The sequence below is a fragment of the Copadichromis virginalis genome, linkage group LG4, assembly GCF_057382275.1.
Source record: "Copadichromis virginalis isolate Kocher_CV1m ecotype Utaka linkage group LG4, C_Virginalis_male_GT1.1, whole genome shotgun sequence".
Classification (NCBI taxonomy): domain Eukaryota; kingdom Metazoa; phylum Chordata; class Actinopteri; order Cichliformes; family Cichlidae; genus Copadichromis; species Copadichromis virginalis.
In genome coordinates this window covers 9409313-9428046 of record NC_140621.1, presented here as the reverse complement: position 1 = coordinate 9428046, position 18734 = coordinate 9409313, and the positions used below count along the sequence as shown (strand labels likewise).

The following is an 18734-nucleotide window of genomic DNA, read 5'->3' as shown; positions in this document are numbered from 1 at the left end:
CACACTTTAGTGTCTTTGATCTCCAAATTGCTCCTGATGCTTAGCCGAGTGTAAGGATGTGCATAAATATGCTGTATGAAAGTGTGTGTGTTGTAGGAAAAGTGCTTTGAGTAGTCAGAGCAGAAATGTACAAGTACCAGTGTATTTACATTTTTTCAGCTTTTATGGACTACAGGTAAGTTTAGTTATAAATAAAGCAATGTCTCAATGTTTTTATTGTGTTCATATCATAGATGAAATTTACAATCCAATGCATTGTCTGACAAACTTGAGTGGGTGCTCTAAACATGCATGAAGTCCTGTTCTAAGCAGATCTGTTGTTGTTTAAATTTGAGCTGCTTCACTGTTCATGATGGAGATCTTCACATCGGGCCTCATTCACTTAGATATGCACAGTAATGTTCTTACTTTGAAACATGCTTTCTTGACATTTTTGTCACTGTGTGTATGTTAGTGAATCAGTCAACTGGGCTGTGTCCAAACCTGCAGTCTCCATAGTACCACAGTACCACACCCCCACTTCCCACGCTTTCCTCGGGTGAAGTGGAGAAAGCAGTAAGAGAGTATGCCCTGCTAAGGCTAAAAAGTAGATGAAACTCTGTAGAAACTCAAACAGTAGTTTCTTGTAACACTCCCTGTAGCTCAGAAAATGTATACAAAATTTAAAGAATTGAATTATGAATAAAAATGTATTACTAATAAACATGTACCCCAGTTTAAAGATGAGTCAGTTTTGTAAGATAAGTGTGGCCTTAAGTGTTTTAAATTTGTATAGGATGAATCAATTCAGATAAGAAAATATTCACAAGTCATAGATTTTTGTGTAAAACATTTGTATATGGGACCAAACTGAAGTCACAGTTCATCACGGCCATCCACCCTCATCCCTCCATAGTCGGTCATTGTACTGGTCTTGATGAAGTCCATCTTGTCAAGTATCTCAGGTAGACTCAGACGGCCATCCTGATGAGCAAAGTAGAGGGATGCTTGACGCAATTTGAATTGAACTGAATACTTTATATTCTTATGGAGTCTAACAGTAAAATCTTTGCTTTAGAACAAATTATGTTTGTAGGCTAATCATTTTTACAATGTGTACTGACCAAGCGCTTCATTAGATATGATTGTTTGAACATTGTTATAATTATGTTACAGTACAGAGAGATACATTAGCATTTCCAGATATCCGCGGAGGCTCAGTTTGAAACTTCACTGTGCAGCGCTCTGTTCCTGTGTTTTGTTTTTTTCAGTATTAAGGCAAAGGATGCGAATTCATGTTGCAAATCAACACACATTAAAAACTAATGCAAAACAAGCATCACCTCATCTGTTCCCAAATAATACATTTTAGTTTTAGCAAAGCATATCCTGCACGTTATTCCAAAAGGCTTCCTTTCAGTGTTTTTGTTTGGACTTGATTTTTCTTTTCACTGCTGTGTAGAATTGGTCGGGACATTATGAAATCTCAAAGATCTATTTAAAATTCACAAAATTGCTGAAATTGAGAAAAGCAAAATGATACGTTTGAAACTATATGCATGAGAAAAAAACTGTATACAATCTGAGAATCTAGCACAACTACTCGATTGTCCAAGTGTATATGTATATTGCTGTCACATGACATACATTCAACAGCCACTTTATTTGGTAATGCCTGTTCAACTGTTTGTTAAAGCAAATAACCAGTTGGCCAATCTCATGTCAGCAACACAAAGCATTTAGGCAGGTGGACATGGCCAAGTCAGCCTAAGAATCACAATGGGGTAGAATATGATTTATGTGATTTTGAATGTGGCGATTGTTGATGCCAGACAGGGTGCTCTCCCAACTCTCAGGTTTATGAAGAATGGTCTAAAAAAGAGGAAATATCCAGCGAACGTCAGTTCTCACCGCTCACTCAACTGCACCTTGAAGCAGATCAACCAGCTAAGAACAGGAAACTGAGGCTACAAATGGACCTGGATAAATGCTGTACTCCAATATACTCCAGTATACTCCAGTCCTCAGATCTCACTTAGAGCAGAACACCTTTGGTATTTGGTAGAAGGGGAAATTTGGATGTACAGCTGACAAATCTGCGCCAGCTGTGTGATGCTGTGAAGTCGATCTGGAGCAAAATCTCAATCTTCATGACGTGCAAATATGACACAAGATTTAGAGTATGTATGCATTCTATTTCTTTCAACTAAATCTCTTTTGAGAACATGTTTATATTTGCTTTTAACTGACAGGCAATTTCACTGTTACTACTGACAGTGAATCGGTCTTGCTCTTTCATAGATAGTTGGGGGTGGGGGGGTTATTACTGTACATCAATACAGTAGCAAATAGTCTTTAGTAGGGAAGTATGTGTAGAAACAATAAGAAAGAGCAATACTGGTTTTTGTGCCAAAGTATTTAACCCTTGGTGGAGCTAGTTGCCATGCTTCCTCACTTCACTGTATTGTCTTTTGCAAAGCAATACATTAAACACTTTGACACTTTTTTCTAAGCTGCTTATTACTGAATGGCATTTATTGAAATAAGCCAGTGCACTTTAATGTTCATGACATAGTCATCTGCCGTGTTGAAGACTACTTAGCTTAAACTGTACACTACAGAAAACAGTTTGATACCATAATACTGTAAAATTATAAGTCATAATTTCAGCATGTCCCTCTCCAGAGGAATGCATCTGTTTGTAATGGATGTGAACGATGGAAATAATCTTTTATTAAAATTTACTAATGCAAATGATGGTCTGCTACCCAGATAATTCAGATCTTCTCATTCTGATTATTGTAGGCTCTACCTTACAATATAAAGCACCTTGAGGCGACTTTTGCTGTAAATAAGATTGAACTGAATCTCTGTCTGAAATGGTGGGTGATAGACAAAAATGATAACACTAATGATAAACACACATTTTGTTACTGGTTTGTCCCCTACACTTAATGCACACTGTCTGTCCTCTATAAATTACCTTTTTTTTTTCCCCGCAGTGACTTTGGAGAGGATACGTATTTGATCATCAGTCTGCCTAAATGCGTGTCCCCTCCCCAAGGTTTAAGCTAAGTAGTCTGAGTAGTCATCCTGTTGGGCAGGCGACATGGACACCCAAGCTTGTGAATGCGATAACTCAAGAACAAGGAAACACAAGCGTTTCAAATTGATACCAGAGGTGCATCTAATACAAACACTGGACGGGTTGAATCCCAGTGATCTTGATCTCAAAGTATCTTCTGAATGCAATAACTCAAGAACAAGCTGCTGTATTATTTTGAAATTGATGTCATATATCTGCCAAAAGCCGCTAATATTTTATTTATTCATGTGCATTTGTTTTTATTTAGTTATCGTCTTGTTTCATCAGGAAAAAAAGGTCTTCGAAGGTCCATGATAAAATGCCCAATGAAATTAACATTGCACCAGAGCGATTGAGAACTGTAAGAGAAAAAGAATGTTGTACTCAAATGTACATTGATTATTGTGTAATTATGTCTTCCAGCAAACTGATGCTTTCCTAGAAATTCATAATTAATCCATTAAAAATAAATTAGAGCGATTTGTGGAAGCCACCATGTTTTAGTTCTCATCCATTCCTAAGTTTTGACCTTGTAGTGTGTACAAACGTGCTGACTGGCTGCGATTGAGAAAAAGGAAAGTGGCCGGCCACAGCCATTATGGTGTACAGTCTAAATGTTATTTTTGGCTAATTGGCTAAAACATATTTGTCCTGCAGCAGCCACCGTAGCTAGGATTATACACAAATAATTCAGTTGACTACAATCTGCAACTTACTGTCATCTAGCAGTAATATGTTTTTTGTATACTTTATAAATCCCCTGTAGGGAAATTACTCTCTGCATTTAACCCATTCACTCAGTGAAGCAGTAGGCAGCCACCAATCCAGCCCCCGGGGAGCAGTGTGTAGGGACGGTACCTTGCTCAGGGGTACTTCAGGGTAGCCATTCGGTGGATTTGAACCCCCAACCCCCAAACATGGGGCGAACACTCTACCTTTACACACTGCAACTCTAAACTTAATCACGAAAAAGGCAGAAACCAGCAACATATCTTACACAATTCGAGAACAACTCTGACAATTATATTTGTAATAATTTAAATCATAATGTGACTGAAGAATAATAAGTACAATTGTAGAAAAAGAAGACTTTAATCTCTCCCACACCCTCCCATCCACACACTCAGACAAACATTTGATAGCAAATTTTGACATGCTGCTTGTTATAAGAACATTATTGATTACACAACTAAAACAGCATAATCCAGACCCAAGTCCCACGCCTACTCTGATATCCCCATAGCTACATTTTCATCAAAGTTCATCGTGCTTCTTCGTTAAGTCTTCACCATAATTGGTAGCCTGACTGCCCACAAACATGTTCCAGTTGGCTAGAATCTCCTTCTTGGTTATTCTCTCATCCTGTTGTTTGGTCACCAGATTCCATCCATTGGTTTCATTGATTTAGTAGTTTGAGTGAGAGAAGGAAAAGAAGGAGTAATGAAGAAAGCAAGAGACAGAAAGAAGCTTGTTAATAATTAATCCAAAATTAACACAATTATTTCAAAGACAAGTGATTTTAAGTTAGCGCTGTGTTGACCAAACTCTCCAAAATGCTGGAACTCTTATACTTATTACAGTACTGTACAAAGGTCTTGAGCCACCGCTCATTCTTTATATTTTGCTGGAAAAAGTAAAGGGAAACAGGTGCAGCAATTTATTTAAAAATTCAAAATACATGGAAATGATCAAAAAGAATTAAACCAACTTCAAAGTGCTTGAATTGCACAAACGTTCACCAGTAATGATTGTAATATGTACTGTTAGAAAGAGGGGGTTTGAGGGTATCACATGGTTGTCAGTAGGTAGCATAGGAGTAACAATGACTCCAGACATGCCTGCAAAAGTATGACACGAGTAAGACTATCATATGGTCTTCCCAAGGGGACACTAATGGGGACGCACTGAGTACTTGTGAACATTGTAACTTTTGCATTGTATTATTGTAGGGTCTTTACTGTTTAAAATAAATTCCAACTCTTGTTGTCATTTGGTGCCTTATAAATAAAACTGATTTGTATCTAAAACATCATGTGTAACTATGAATTTTAAAATTTAGTTCAAGCTTCTAAATCCATTACTTTGGTCTATAGCTTTTCGATACACCCTGTACAAGGGTTAGGGGTTAGGGGAGCATACAAAATCACTCTGTACAGCATATACAGGTAAAAACAGACTGTACAGTTCTAGTCTGCAAGTCATTTATTCTTCAAAAGAAACTTAACACTCTCAAGCAAGTTTTCTTGTCATTTCTTTAAGCAGCGATTCTCCAGGCTTCCTGAAGGAGATTCCAAACTTCTTCTTTTGATGTTGTGTTCTCTATCAAGACAATCCTACACTGCTTCTTTAATGTTAATGTCTGGGCTCTGGGGAGGCCAGTCCACTGCTACTGATAGGCCTCCATTGTGTGTTTTTTTTCTATTCAGGTATGCAGTGTGTTTGTGATCGCTGTCATGCTGGAAAATGAAGCTGTTGCCATCACACTTTCCAAAATGCATGGCAGATCAAAACTTGACTGTTCATTATTTCACCAAGTTTGACAAGATTGTTAACACCACTGGCTCATATTCATTCTGAAACCATAACAGACTATCAGCTGTGTTTTACAGATGGCTATTCACTGTTTTACCTCTCTCTTGATCTCCTCCACACATACTGACAACACCTTGAATCAGTCATTTCAAATTTGGGTTCATCATTCAGACCTGTTGTTGGCTCTCTTCCGCAGTATGTCTTTTATCCTGTCTTCTTTCTCTCTCCCCAACCGGTCGCAGCAGATGGCCCCGCCCCTCACTGAGCCTGGTTCTGCCGGAGGTTTCTATCTGTTAAAAGGGAGTTTTTCCTTCCCACTGTCGCCAAAGTGCTTGCTCATAGGGGGTTGGTTGTTGATTATATAGTGACTTGAGGCGACTGTTGTTGTGATTTGGCTCTGTATAAATAAATTGAATTGCCACTAGCTTTTAATTATACTACTTTGGTTTCCCCTGTTTCTCTTCCTTAAGGACAGCTTTTGACAATCACCTTTCCACTTTTTCAATCATTTTAAACCCAGTCTTTGTACCTGATCATTTTCAAAGACAAACTTTGAAAGACCTTCAGGAAGCCTGAAGAAGTATTGTTCAACACCACCTTTAACATGTACAAGAAAGTCTTGGAAACAAAATACACGGATATAAGAAGGGGCTCAAGAATTTTGCACAATGCTATTGTTTACATGGAAATATGTTTGGCAGCTGCCACTATTTTTCATGACGGACCAAATAAAGTGCTGTATTTTCGTCGGCTACACCTACATTGTTGGAAAAATGAACTGGTAAATAAATGTAATTGCTCTGGTTTTTAATGTCAAAATAAAGCCAGAAAAAAAGCTACCAGAATTAAAAGAATTTAGAATTTAAACAACGATTAGTCTACCTTGTCAGTGTCTGTCTCGTGGATCAAATGTTTGGCTTCATTGTCAGCATGGTCAACCTCTCCAGGCAAAACCCACTGTCCTACTTCGTCAGCATCCAGGTACCCATCCTAAACACAGAGAGAACATTTAAAAGTAACCGTAACAGTCTAAAACCTCCTAAGTGGCACTGAGAATCTGCTACCAGGAGTAGCAGCTTCTTAAAGTTGGACCAACCCAAAAACCTCGGAAAATGCTAGTGGTTATAGCAATGTAGCCATTGCCTGTTCCATTTTATCTATATAGTACCAATTCACATCAACAATTATCTCAATGTAAGCAATGTGACCATTTTTTTTGAGGCTGAAACGAATCCTTTTACTTTTATGGGTTTATGTCAAATTGGTACCATAACTGTGTTTATAGGTATTCTTTTTCTTAATGAAAAAAATCTGTTTCATTTTGAAGAACTAAGGATCTTTTACCTTATTGGTATCCCTGATCTCCGAGAAATGTTTCTTCTCTGTCTGGACCCAGTCAGGCTCACTTTCCCCATCCTCGGCTGTGTACATATCACCTGTGAAACAAGAATAATACACACATTTAGGACTGACAGCCTCCAGTGCAGAGAGTAGCTGCTCAAATGGTCAAGTAAGTAACCTACCGATGTATTCTTCCAAGTTGATCTTCCCGTCCCCATTCTTATCAATGTCCTCCACAGTTTCCTGCATAAGAATATCATTCAGTTTTCACAATTAAAAATCCAGTGATAGACACAATTTGCCCCATTTACATTTACATCCCGGTAATCAGTAGTAGGCTTTACCTGAATTACCAAATCTTTCATGTAATCAAACTCCTCAGGGTGAAGGAAGGCAGTGAACTCCTCATGTGTGGCAATGCCGTCACTGTCTCGGTCAGCCGTCTTAAAGCGCCTTTCATCTCTTTTGAGCATGGACTTATAAGTCTCCTTGTCATCAATATCATCAAACTCCTCTCCTAAGAAAAGAAAAGATTCATTTTCAGCACATCATTGTCTTTTGGGTGTGGACAATCCACTGGCACTTGGTTGACGAGAAACAGAAAAGTAGTAAAGCACACAAAACTCAAACTATGGGAAAGAAAAGGTCAAATTTAATGACAAGCAGTAGTGGTGTATAAACACAAAGGAAGTGAAAAGGGGTGACATGTTTCCCAGCATATTTCTAAATACTTAGAGCTAGTTGTATAGTAGAGAGGTCTCATAGCTGAAGGCTCTGCCTCTACTTTAAGAAACTTTAGGAAACACAAGTAAATCTTCACTTTGAGAGAAAACAATCAGTGATCGAGTGATTGGGCTTTGGATGGAACTTGCGTTGGAATAATCCTAACTCTAGAAATTTGAATCATTTGCATTTCCACTTGCTAAATAACACTGCGCCCTTCATCCACTGTGCCGTTTACAGAAATCAATGTTAGTCTCTACTGTAATTAAAACATTTATTTTCCACTATTATGGTGATACTAAAAGCAAAAAGCGGAACAGGCAGAAAAGGAGATTATGGAAATTTGATCAAATAGGGAAAAAAGGAAAAGAATAAAAATCGAACTATTAAGGTTTCACACACACCCAGATAGTAGCCATAGGTGGTGTTTTTATACTCCTCCCAGCTTATCTTGTCATCTTGGTTCTTGTCGTAGTCCTTCCAGTGTTTGTTAACATTTTCCTCGATGTACCTCCTCTGTCGGTGTTTGATCCAATAATGCAGCTCTCCGTGGCTGACGTAGCCATCCTTGTCAGTGTCGATACGGTCCACTATCTTCCTGTGAAGGGAGATGGAGAAGTTTCAAGTCATGATTATGTCTAGTGTCCAGACTATTGTATCAAATGCTAATTTTTATATCCAACTGTCCTATTTGGGCTCTAGTCAATGTGGAGTATGTGAAATTCTAGTCTGAACTGGGTAATGAGTCTTACTAAGTGCTGAAATGCTTTAGACCACAGGCTACATTCACCAATACAGTATGTTACACCCATGACAAAATTCAAATAACACTGGATTATAAACACTGACGTCTTTCGACTGTGAGAGGAAGCTGGAGTACCCATGGAGGCATAAAGAAAACATGCAAGCTTCATGCTTCTTTATTAGATTCAACCAAATTATTGTAGCCACTTTGTCATGGACTGTAACATATTAGATATTAGATACAGTATTAGAGATTCTGTAACTGTTTTTTGAAATGGGAATTACATTTTGACTAGAGGCACATTCTTTAATCGTCTCAGGGTACTTTCATCGAATGGTAAAAATTCTGAAATGGAGCATACTTAGACAGAACAGCTATAAGTTTGTCATTCATTCATTATTACACAGAATCGAAAGCTCCAGTTAGATTAACACATTAGTATCAGCCTAGTTTTATGCCTTAGAGCCTAGCTACAATTTACATTGAATATAAATTTAAAGTCAATAAATTATGAAAAATTAGGTTTAAATATCTGGTGAAAAATCATCCATTTGTTCATGACAGTGCAGATTTCTGACATTTTGTGTATATTTAGGTGAATGTGAGTGTAAAACTTAAGTTAGACTTGTATCCACCTCATATTGTGTATCTTTCTGAATTTTATACGTACGTATTTTTATTTATACAGTAAATAAAGTCAAAATTATATTTTTTCATGTAACTGAAATGTTTCATTATTTGGTTTAAAACCATTAAGAAAGTTACAGACTAAGTAAGTATACACGTTTTATACAAAACATGTGCATACTTACTGCATTTGATGTATTTTACCATGTAATATATGTAATACATATTAGGGAATTTAACACATGCATATGTGTGAAGAAATGGCTTTTATTTTTCGCCACACCATGGAAATCAGAATAAGATTTCTCTAGAGCCGCCCCTGAGGCAGAACTGGATAGTTTAGAAAATCTGTGATAGTATGTCCAACTTACGCTAATCTATCTTTGCTCTCCTCAGGAGTCAGCTGGTCAAAGGTCTTGGCCTCTTCTTTACCCAGGAAGGCCTCATGGTCATACTGGAAATTGTGAGCATCATCATGGGCGTGGTCACTCAGATCAGGCTGGTGATGGATGCGCTTCTCCTGAGCAGGCACAGCAAAGGCAACAGCGGCCAGGAAGTAGAGCGATGCAAATGAATTCAGCAGCATCATAACTGACTTCAGGGGGTGAAGAGAAGACAAAAAGTCAAATTCACATGGAGAGCACAGACCATATGAGAGAACACAGCACAAAGTATAACACACAATACACTATTACAAAACACACGTACACTACTCAAGGAATAAAACACAATAGCTGAAAGTTGCAATATATATATATATATATATATATATATATATATATATATATATATATATATATATATATATATATATATATATATATATATATATATATATGATATTTATAAATGCACAGGGATATAAATGAATAGGAGACAACGAAGAACCAACAACATTTGAAGACTGTACTTCATTCAACAAAATAAGTACAACTCATTTTACTGACATACATTTTACTGACATACAATTTGAGTTCTTCAGTCTTTTCCCAGCATTTTTTCTGAGCTGGTCATTCTTGTTTATTTCTTTGCTTTAAAAGTCGTCTGCAAGCTCAATAGTTCAGGAGCAACAATGCATTATTGACACTGATGAAAAAAGAAAAATCTGGTATCCGCAGCGTCAAATCACAGTAAACGATTCATGTCATCATGAGGTAAAAGCATCCATAATCACTTTCTCGCTCTCTTAACATTGAAATTCATTTTTAAAGTTCTGATAGAATAAATACACAAAAGCTCTGTCATACACCACACATCACTTTTTACATGCAAGAAAAAGATGAACTCACCAGCTTTGTTGCGCCACTTTTTACAATATACAGGTAGAGGGTCACTCCAGAAACAGTCCGCGTTGGCAAACGCTAACTTTAAATAACAATGGCAATTGGGCGGGTTTAGATACACAGCTATCCAATCATCAGTGCCTTAAAGAAAACTCTAACCAATAATAAGTATGGAGGCGGGGCGGGAGGGAAACGTTTCAAGGCAAGTTCTTATTGGCTTCTTACCGCCACGTTGTCATGCAAACGGTCCACGTAATAACCATCATTCGCTCCCGTCGAGGAATCGAGGCGAGGGATCGTCATGTGGTTCACATACGCCCTATTTCCCGGAAGTGGTTAGGGAGACATATGACAGTACGCGTAGTGCGCGCGTGCACGAAAAAAACAAAAACAAACAAACAAAAAAGAAAACGATCATGTTAGACAAACTTAGGCTGCTACAGGTGAAACTCGAAAAAATTACAATACCATGCAAAAATCATTGATTTCAGTAATTCAACTTAAGAGGTGAAACTAATATATCATATAGATGCATTACATGCATAGCGAGATATTTCAAGTCTTTATTTGTTATAATTTTGAGGGTTATGATTTACAGCTTATGAAAACCCCAAATTCAAAAGGTCAGAAAATGTGAATATTGTGTAAAGGTTCAATATTTTAGGCTCAAAGTGTCACTCTCTAATCAGCTAATTAATCTAATAACCTGCAAATGGTGCAAATGATTCACGAGCCTTTAAATGGTCTCTCAGTCTGGTCCAGTAGGAGTCACAATCATGGGGAAGGCTGCTGACATGACAGTTGTACCAGAAAACCATCACTGACAGCCTCCATAAGGAGGAAACCTCAAACGGTAATTGCAAAAGAAGTTGGACATCAGTGCATCAAGAGCAGCCACACACAGACAGATCCTGGACATGGGCTTCAAATGTCATATTCCTCTTGTCAAGCAACTCCTGAACAGCAAACAATGTCAGAAACGTCTTAAAGAAAAAAGAACTGGTCTGTTGCTCAGTCCTCTTTTCTGATGAGAGCAAATTTTGCACCTGATTTGGAAACCAAGATTCCAGAGTCTGGAGAAAGAATGGAAAGGTCCAAGATGCTTGAAGTCCAGCGTGAAGTTTCCACAGTCTGTGCTGATTTGGGAAGTCATGTCATCTGCTGGTGCTGATCCAATTCAATTCAATTGAGTTTTATTTATATAGCGCCAAATCACAACAGTCGCCTCAAGGCGCTTTATATTGTAAGAAAGACCCTACAATAATACATACAGAGAAAAACCCAACAATCATATGACCCTCTATGAGCAAGCACTTTGTGGACAGTGGGAAGGAAAAACTCCATCTGCTGCGACCGGTTGGGGTGACAGGATAGAAGACATGCTACGGAAGAGAGCCAGAAATTAATAACAAGTATGATTCAATGCAGAGAGGTCTATTAACCCATAGTGAGTGATAGTGTGCTTTTAAGTCCAGAGTAAACGCAGCCATCTACCCGGACATTTTGGAGCACTTCATGCTTCCTTCTGCAGACGAGCTTTATGAAGATGCTGACTTCATTTCCCAGCAAGACTTGGCACCTGCCCACACTACCAGAAGTACCAAAACCTGGTTCAATGACCATGGGATTACGATGCTTATTGGCCAGCAAACTCGTCTAATCTGAACCCCACAGAGAATTTATGGCGCATTGCCAAGAGAACGATGAGAGACATGAGACCGAACAATGCAGAAGAGCTGAAGGCTGCTCACATAACACGTCAGCAGTGCCACGGGCTGAGAGTGTCCACGCCACGCCGCACTGAGGCAGTAATTCATGCAAAAGGGACCCAAACATATGCATGATTATACTTTTCAGAGGTCCGACATTTCTGTATTTAAAATTCTTGTTTTATTGATTTCATGTAATTTTCTGAGCTTTTGAATTTGGGGATTTCATAAGCTGTAAGCCATAACCATCAAGACTATAACAATTATAATACTTTCACCTTTTAAGTCGAATTACTGAAATAAATGAACGTTTGCATGATATTGTAATTTTTTCGAGTTTCACCTGTAGAAAATAAAATATGACACTTTAAATGATAGCACTTTGTTAGCATATATTGAGTACAGAAATTCAGTGTAATATAGGATTAGTGTCATAGCGTATATAACACAGTTAAATAAAACTTTAAGTATTTAGTATAATTCAACCTTAAATGATTATTATTTTTGGAGCTGGTGGCATATTTTAAGCTGTGAGTTCCCTTTTAAAAGTTTTTGCACATTTAAAATGAAAAATAATTCTGAGGGGCACGTTTTTTTTTTTCTTTCTTTGTTTTTTCAGATTTGAATGACACCTAGCTGAATACCATAACCTATCAGTCCATTTACAGTTCTATGATTTTTATTAGGTCAAAAACCTTTCAACAGAAACAAAAACTCAAGTTTCTCAAAACTTTATTAATCACAGTACATGGACAGAATATTTTATAGACAACAATCTATAATAATTACATCAATGACCATCAATATTAAATCACAAGTGCAAGTATTTAGTGTAAATGGGTTTTTTTTTTAAGATGATTACAGATCCTCCATATAATGCCTGACAACAAGAAGACAGGCACCATTGTCTAAATCACCATCATATTAGGAGACACCCTACAACCCAACCTTCATGTATGTTCAGTATTAAGTGTAGGTTGATGATCTGACCCTGTGAACTGTTTTTTAATTCACTACATTAAGAGGGGTAAAATTTATGCAACGTAAATGTAAAAAAGGAGAAGAAATATTGTTTATTTGTATTTCGTTCTAATAGGTAAACAATAAAGACATAATTAGAAAAGACATGAATCACATTCCTAACACTTAAAAACTGCATGGAACATTTGCTACTACTGAGGACGTTCTACAGAAGCAGACTTTAAAAAATTAAAATGCCAAATATGTCAAAAGAATTTCAGCTTTAAAGTTATTTGGTAATTTATTTCAGCTTCACATTGAAACTAATGTGTGCTTTTGACCACCCTCTGTAATAGACCTGTGCGTTAAGTTCAACTCCCCCTTAACAAAATAGCTTATCTAGCTACAGTAAACTTTTACTTGGGTCTGTTTCGTTCTATGTGTAAACAGTGTAGATAGTAGCATAATGATTGTACGGGTTTAGTATTTGCTAAAGTGTTTATGCTTTAACTTTTTAATATGTTATTTTGAATCAATGACTGTGAGCACATTACCTTGTTTGTCATGTGTCAGACTCAGAAATGGTTTTATGCAAAGTGTAATGTACTTAAAACCCAAATAGGATGACATCGGTCTCGAGCCTATCCCAGGTGACACAGAGTAAAGCAAAGTACACCCTAATGTCACAAATAAAAAGTATTAAATGAAATCAAAAACAAGAGTCTTGAAAACAAAATGTAACCATATTTCCATAAAATGTCAAGCAGCAACAATGAAGCTCTTTTTCTTTAAGAGTAAAGTAAATGGTGTTACCAAGGCTCTCATTTGAGCAGAGGGCATAAAAAATGTTACACTGAAATAACATGCAGGCACTAAATTATCTATGACATTTTCATGGTCTATTTAAGAGTCACATTTTCTTGGCTACATCATTTCAAGTTTATTACTATTAAGAGCAACACAATAGTCATAACATTATGGACAGTTTTAACGGACAGTTTAGATTGATTGTGTTCATACAGAGAGTCAGCACTGACACTGTACTCTGTATCCAGGATAGGTGCGTGGCAGGATGAATGTATGCAGTGAGGCGACTCTTGCATTTGAGCACTAAAAGCAGCTTTATGCAACACTATGAGTCAACAACTAAAGTTCATTAGGAGTTAAGACATTTATTGTGTTTATTGCTATAGTAATTGTTACAGAATTACAACCACATGTGCAGTCGTACTTATGAATCTCATATATCTCAATTCATAAATGTAAAAAGGTTTAATGTTTTACATATTAGGGATATTTTCCCTGGTAATATTCAAAACAAGAGTGTTTTTAGGCCAGATAAAGAATAAAGCAAACTTTATGTTTCCCGATTCCAGAAATTAAGCAGAACAGTGCCACAAAAAACAACTAACGTAGCTTTAGAGAGCACTTTAATTTGACGTAAAAACCAACACTTTTTTATGTGAATGTGAAATGAAATACTTCAGTATAAGTTATAATGGCGAGATTTTGGAAAATACAGCTGTGTGATGTCTCATCATCTCCAGAGCAGACTGGCCAACATTTCTGTACAAAGACAAATTGTTTAACTGTTTTCTTTAAGTAGTTGTTTTCCAGGAAAAAGTAACTTCAACCAGACTTGAATACATGTACATGAACAGAAATGAATCTTTATTTAAAAAGATTCTAGGCTTATTTTAACAGATTTAATTTTCAGAAACATGAACATTCTACAAAATTTGCATTTACTACAACTAGCCTTCTTTTAGCTGTAGCTCAGGGCTAGTTGAATTTTATTTTGTTTAGATTGTGCTTCTCTTTTCTTAAACTGTCCAGAGTTACGTTTTCCCCCATTCTGATTTAACTCAGGATTGTATATTTTTAGAAGGATTTTGGAAAGGATCTATTTGTGCTGCGCCAACACATCATTAAAAATATTGAGGAAGAGGTTCACATGATACTCCTTGAAAACCAGAGCTGGGCGGAATCTGATTGTGCGATCCCCACAGCCCCCGAGGAGGACGCCTGCCAACGAAACAAAATGGAACAACAATAATTGTTTTTTACAGAGATATCAGACAGATATCTAGCACTTTCAAATATGATTCCTTTGATGACTTCGCTGATTAGTTTCAGCTATATTAAAGATAAGTTAAGGTTACTGCTAACAGAAATGACAACATCGTAAATTTCTTTACCCCTTTGGCTTTGCTAAGCCAAAGGATTATCCTCATTATTGTCTAGTTTTGCAAATATCATAAACTTGCCTTCCATGATCTCCATGAGTGCAAAACTGAACCAAAGGAGCCATCATAAAAAAGAAAAACACCATATATTGATATGCTTTATACCTTTGTCTCTGGCCTTGAGCATGATCCTGTCACGTGTGGCATCATCACAGGCATCAATGGCACAGAACGTCCCCTGTCCTCGGGCTCGACTCAGTATGCTGGGGTACTGAGCCTGCGGAAAAAAGCCACGTAATTTATGATCACGACCATTCAAAGCATTCAAATGCAGCATTACGCTCAGTTAGTAAGCTTAAAAACCAGCAAAAATATTCAGGTCAATGATTAACAACCAAAGAATTTTGAAGTGATGTACTAACTTGAAACTTAAAAGCTAATAATATTTTTTTAAATGCTACTGCCTCCATTCTCTGTCTCTCACACTTACATGTTTCAGATCAAACAAATTTTTGTATTAGAAAAAGACAACATGAGTAAATACAAAATACAGTTTGTGGCAGATAAGAGGCACAGCGCAACCACGTTTTTCAGCATTTTATTATTACTCCGGTTGCCGTACACAATCGGCCGCAGCTTGGCAGCTCGCAGGCACACACAAACGACAAGAACCACAAATACAGGACCCGGTACAGATTTTGAAACTAGCAAGGTATGATTGTAGGTATGATTGCGATGCCGCGCAGGTGAGGTGGACTCACTTCTGCTCCACGGACAGTTTTAGTTAAGGCAGGTTTTCAAACATGAACGGCCACGAGTTTGGACCAAGTTAATTTAAAAAAACAAAAAAAAAAAACCAGTACCTGTAGCTCATAGAGGCCATTCAGCAAAGCTTTGCCAGAGCGGGTCACTTCCTCCAGAAGATTTTCTCTCCGAATCACATTGAGAACCTCAGAAAGGAACAAGTTCTTTGACGGGTCACCCATCCATGTGTTAAAGATGCGGTAGGGCTGCGGAAAGCACAAGAACAAAACACTGGATACTGGGTAGTAAAAACCTAAAATAAAAAGAACAGCTAAAACTTATCAAAATGGGTAGGGAAGGGGGCTGATTCCTGTTTCAGCTGACACTGGGCAGGAACCCCTGTGATGCACCAGCACTCTCGACAGGCTGTATATCAGTGTAGAAACATTTATGTGTCTGCATCATGGCAACAAAGATGAAAACTACCAGAAAAGAATTGTGTCACAACACACCAAAACTGACTGCCAAATCATTCAGATAAACATTCAATTTGTAAAATTGAAATGATATTCCTATTATTAAAGTTATAAAAACTATTAATATTATGAAGAATAACAACAACAGACTTTCACAACTGCTTTTTTGTGAGACAGAATCTTTTAACTGTGACATGTAATATTGCTGGATGTGGTGCCTCTTCTATTTCCACCTCTGCAGGAAGCCACTCCCACACTAAAATGTTTAAACTCATTTCCTTTCAAACTAAGCTAACTTTTATTGGTTAGCTGATTCTAAATCTTATGTGGTGCTTTTCTCCTCTGCCTGAGCACTAAAAGCCTCATTCATCTAATCACATAGGCACTTATTTCTATGCTTTTTCTATGCAAGTTCTTTCTATCTAAAATTCACATGTATAGTCCAGGAGAGCAACTTGAGGTTGGAATTAATGCCCAAGGGTATTTGGCATGCAGACAGGAGCATCCGGGGATTGAACCACCAACCTTTCGATTAGTAGATGACCTGCTATTCCTCCTGAGCCCATTACAAAACTAATGTAATGTAGAACTTACAAAAAACAAATAAGTTGGAATTTAAAATTTAAAATTATTGTAGAAAAACAGACATAAAAATGTCAAACCTTGTCTGCCTGTAATTCATCCTTGTGGTAGTAACCCCCACTCAGAAGCTTCTTGCTGAAAGAGACAACGTCAGCAGGGTCGTCCATACCCCAGTGCTCATGGGCCCAAAACTTTCCTGTGCCTCCGCCACCAGTCTGGACCTCATCCACATGAAAAGCACAGCCATGCTGAGGGGGGAAGCAAATATACTCAGTATACCTCTGCCAGAAATTTTGAATCTCTGAACTCCAAAGCAGACAATCTTGACTTTTTCTCCTTGGTTCTGGATGAGAGCTGTGATGTCCGAGACACAGTTCAGTTACCACTCTCTGTACGTGGATTAACAAGGGTTCAATGAAAAAGACCATGACAGGGAATGCTTCAATCACAGAGGTAACTGCATGCTTGGACAGGGTGAAATAGGACACGCTGACACAACAGGGAAAAATGTTGGACCTTTAAAGCAGATCCAAGATAAAGTGACTAAAATAAACCCTGAACCTAAATTGTTATTTTGCATTGTATTGTGCATAAGGATGTGTTGTGTTGGTCAGTGCTGAAAATTAACCATGTTTTTGGTATTATAAGTAAAATGGATAATTTCATAAGGGCATGAGCACTCAGTCACACAGTTTGTCGCACTTTGCAACTTACTGACTGCTATGACAGAGGCTACAGTGTAGGACCTGAGAGCAGAAATTGTGAAAAGAAAGGCAAGGACATTCCAGTGACTTCAGATACAGAATGGAAGGCAGATACTGCAGCTATTGCTGTTGATGTGACTGGAACAAATGTACAAACTAAACTCCAAAACAAAACAAACACTGTGGGTAATGAAGTTGAACAAATCCAGATACAGATCCTCCCTTGGTGATGATCACCTTTATTCACAATTGTTTTGGGGAATGTTAGTTAAAATGGAATCAAATCTTGGTGTTGTTATTACACAACACCAACATTGCATTTTTAATTGTATCATCTCCTCTTCCCAGTAGCAGTGTATAAATATATCACATTAATATTGAGCAGAATATTAAATTCAGCTTATTGGTGCAGCCCTCCAAAATGGTCCCAGTTTCTCATGTGGGCCCTTTCCACAACATTATCAAAGAAACTGTATACATATTTTTGAGACCATTTTCAGTTCCTGCTCTTCCTGCACCCCTTTATGATTCCCATGGACATATCTATACATATCTTTAAAAATATTTTAGCAACATTAAAACACTGTAAGTCTAGAAAAAAAGCCCCCAATTTTTTTTTATTATGATTAACTCCCACATACAAACCAGTCTGTCTTTAAAGCTAGTGTCTTACCTTGCGTGCAATATTGCGCAGTCTTCGGAAGAAGTCTGGCGAGGCGTGGTTATCGCCGCCTTCGGCCTGAATCGGTTCAATTACAATTCCCGCTACAGGTTTTCCCTTCTGTCTCCACTTCACAATCAAATCTTCCACCTTGAGTTGCACACAAGAATTCCAACATCACACACAACATGGCACTTTTTTGTCAAAGTGATATAACTTAAATCAGTCATTCATAACATTAAAGCAACATTAAAGTTCAAGTTCAAATTTTATTCGCCACATGCAGTGGCAGGTTGCCCTGCAGTGGAATGAACCCGCCCCCCGACCTTACACACACAACACAGACATCACATGGGGATACAAGTCAGAGAACGGTTGCATTACAGAAAAACCACTG

The 18734-nt window shown here is 37.6% G+C and overlaps 2 protein-coding genes across 3 annotated transcripts in view; both read right to left on the bottom strand.

The window, feature by feature from the left end:
* Positions 1-201: 201 nt before the first annotated feature.
* On the bottom strand, positions 202-10427 carry rcn3 (reticulocalbin 3, EF-hand calcium binding domain). Of its 2 annotated transcripts, none has more exons than XM_085453385.1 (8): positions 10322-10427; positions 9404-9627; positions 8065-8258; positions 7282-7454; positions 7120-7180; positions 6941-7032; positions 6479-6586; positions 202-963 (listed from the first exon to the last, which is right to left on the bottom strand). In XM_085453385.1, the coding sequence occupies exons 2-8, from the start codon at positions 9619-9621 to the stop codon at positions 856-858; spliced, it is 954 nt and encodes a 317-aa protein (XP_085309511.1). In that variant the 5' UTR covers positions 9622-9627; positions 10322-10427; the 3' UTR covers positions 202-855. The 2 variants fall into 2 exon arrangements, with proteins under 2 accessions (XP_085309511.1, XP_085309510.1); XM_085453384.1 differs by lacking the exon at positions 202-963 and adding an exon at positions 4138-4426 and having other exon boundaries at positions 10322-10418.
* Positions 10428-12739: 2312 nt separating this feature from the next.
* abat (4-aminobutyrate aminotransferase) overlaps positions 12740-18734 on the bottom strand; it is a 29935-nt gene continuing 23940 nt past the window's right edge. Inside the window, exons 12-16 of the mRNA XM_085453382.1 lie at positions 18350-18487; positions 17053-17220; positions 16034-16180; positions 15336-15447; positions 12740-15009 (exon numbers count right to left, since the gene is read on the bottom strand). Coding sequence (XP_085309508.1) covers positions 14888-15009; positions 15336-15447; positions 16034-16180; positions 17053-17220; positions 18350-18487 — 687 coding nt within the window. The 3' untranslated portion in view covers positions 12740-14887. The remainder of the gene's footprint in view (positions 15010-15335; positions 15448-16033; positions 16181-17052; positions 17221-18349; positions 18488-18734) is intronic.

Excerpts from the sequence above, each read along its gene's own strand:
- rcn3 (XM_085453385.1), bottom strand. The coding sequence starts at position 9,621 with ATGATGCTGCTGAATTCATTTGCATCGCTCTACTTCCTGGCCGCTGTT. Across the intron at positions 8,259-9,403 it reads GAGAGCAAAGATAGATTAGC|GAAGATAGTGGACCGTATCG; the intron begins GTAAGTTGGACA and ends CTCCCTTCACAG. Across the intron at positions 7,181-7,281 it reads TGAAAGATTTGGTAATTCAG|GAAACTGTGGAGGACATTGA; the intron begins GTAAAGCCTACT and ends ATTCTTATGCAG.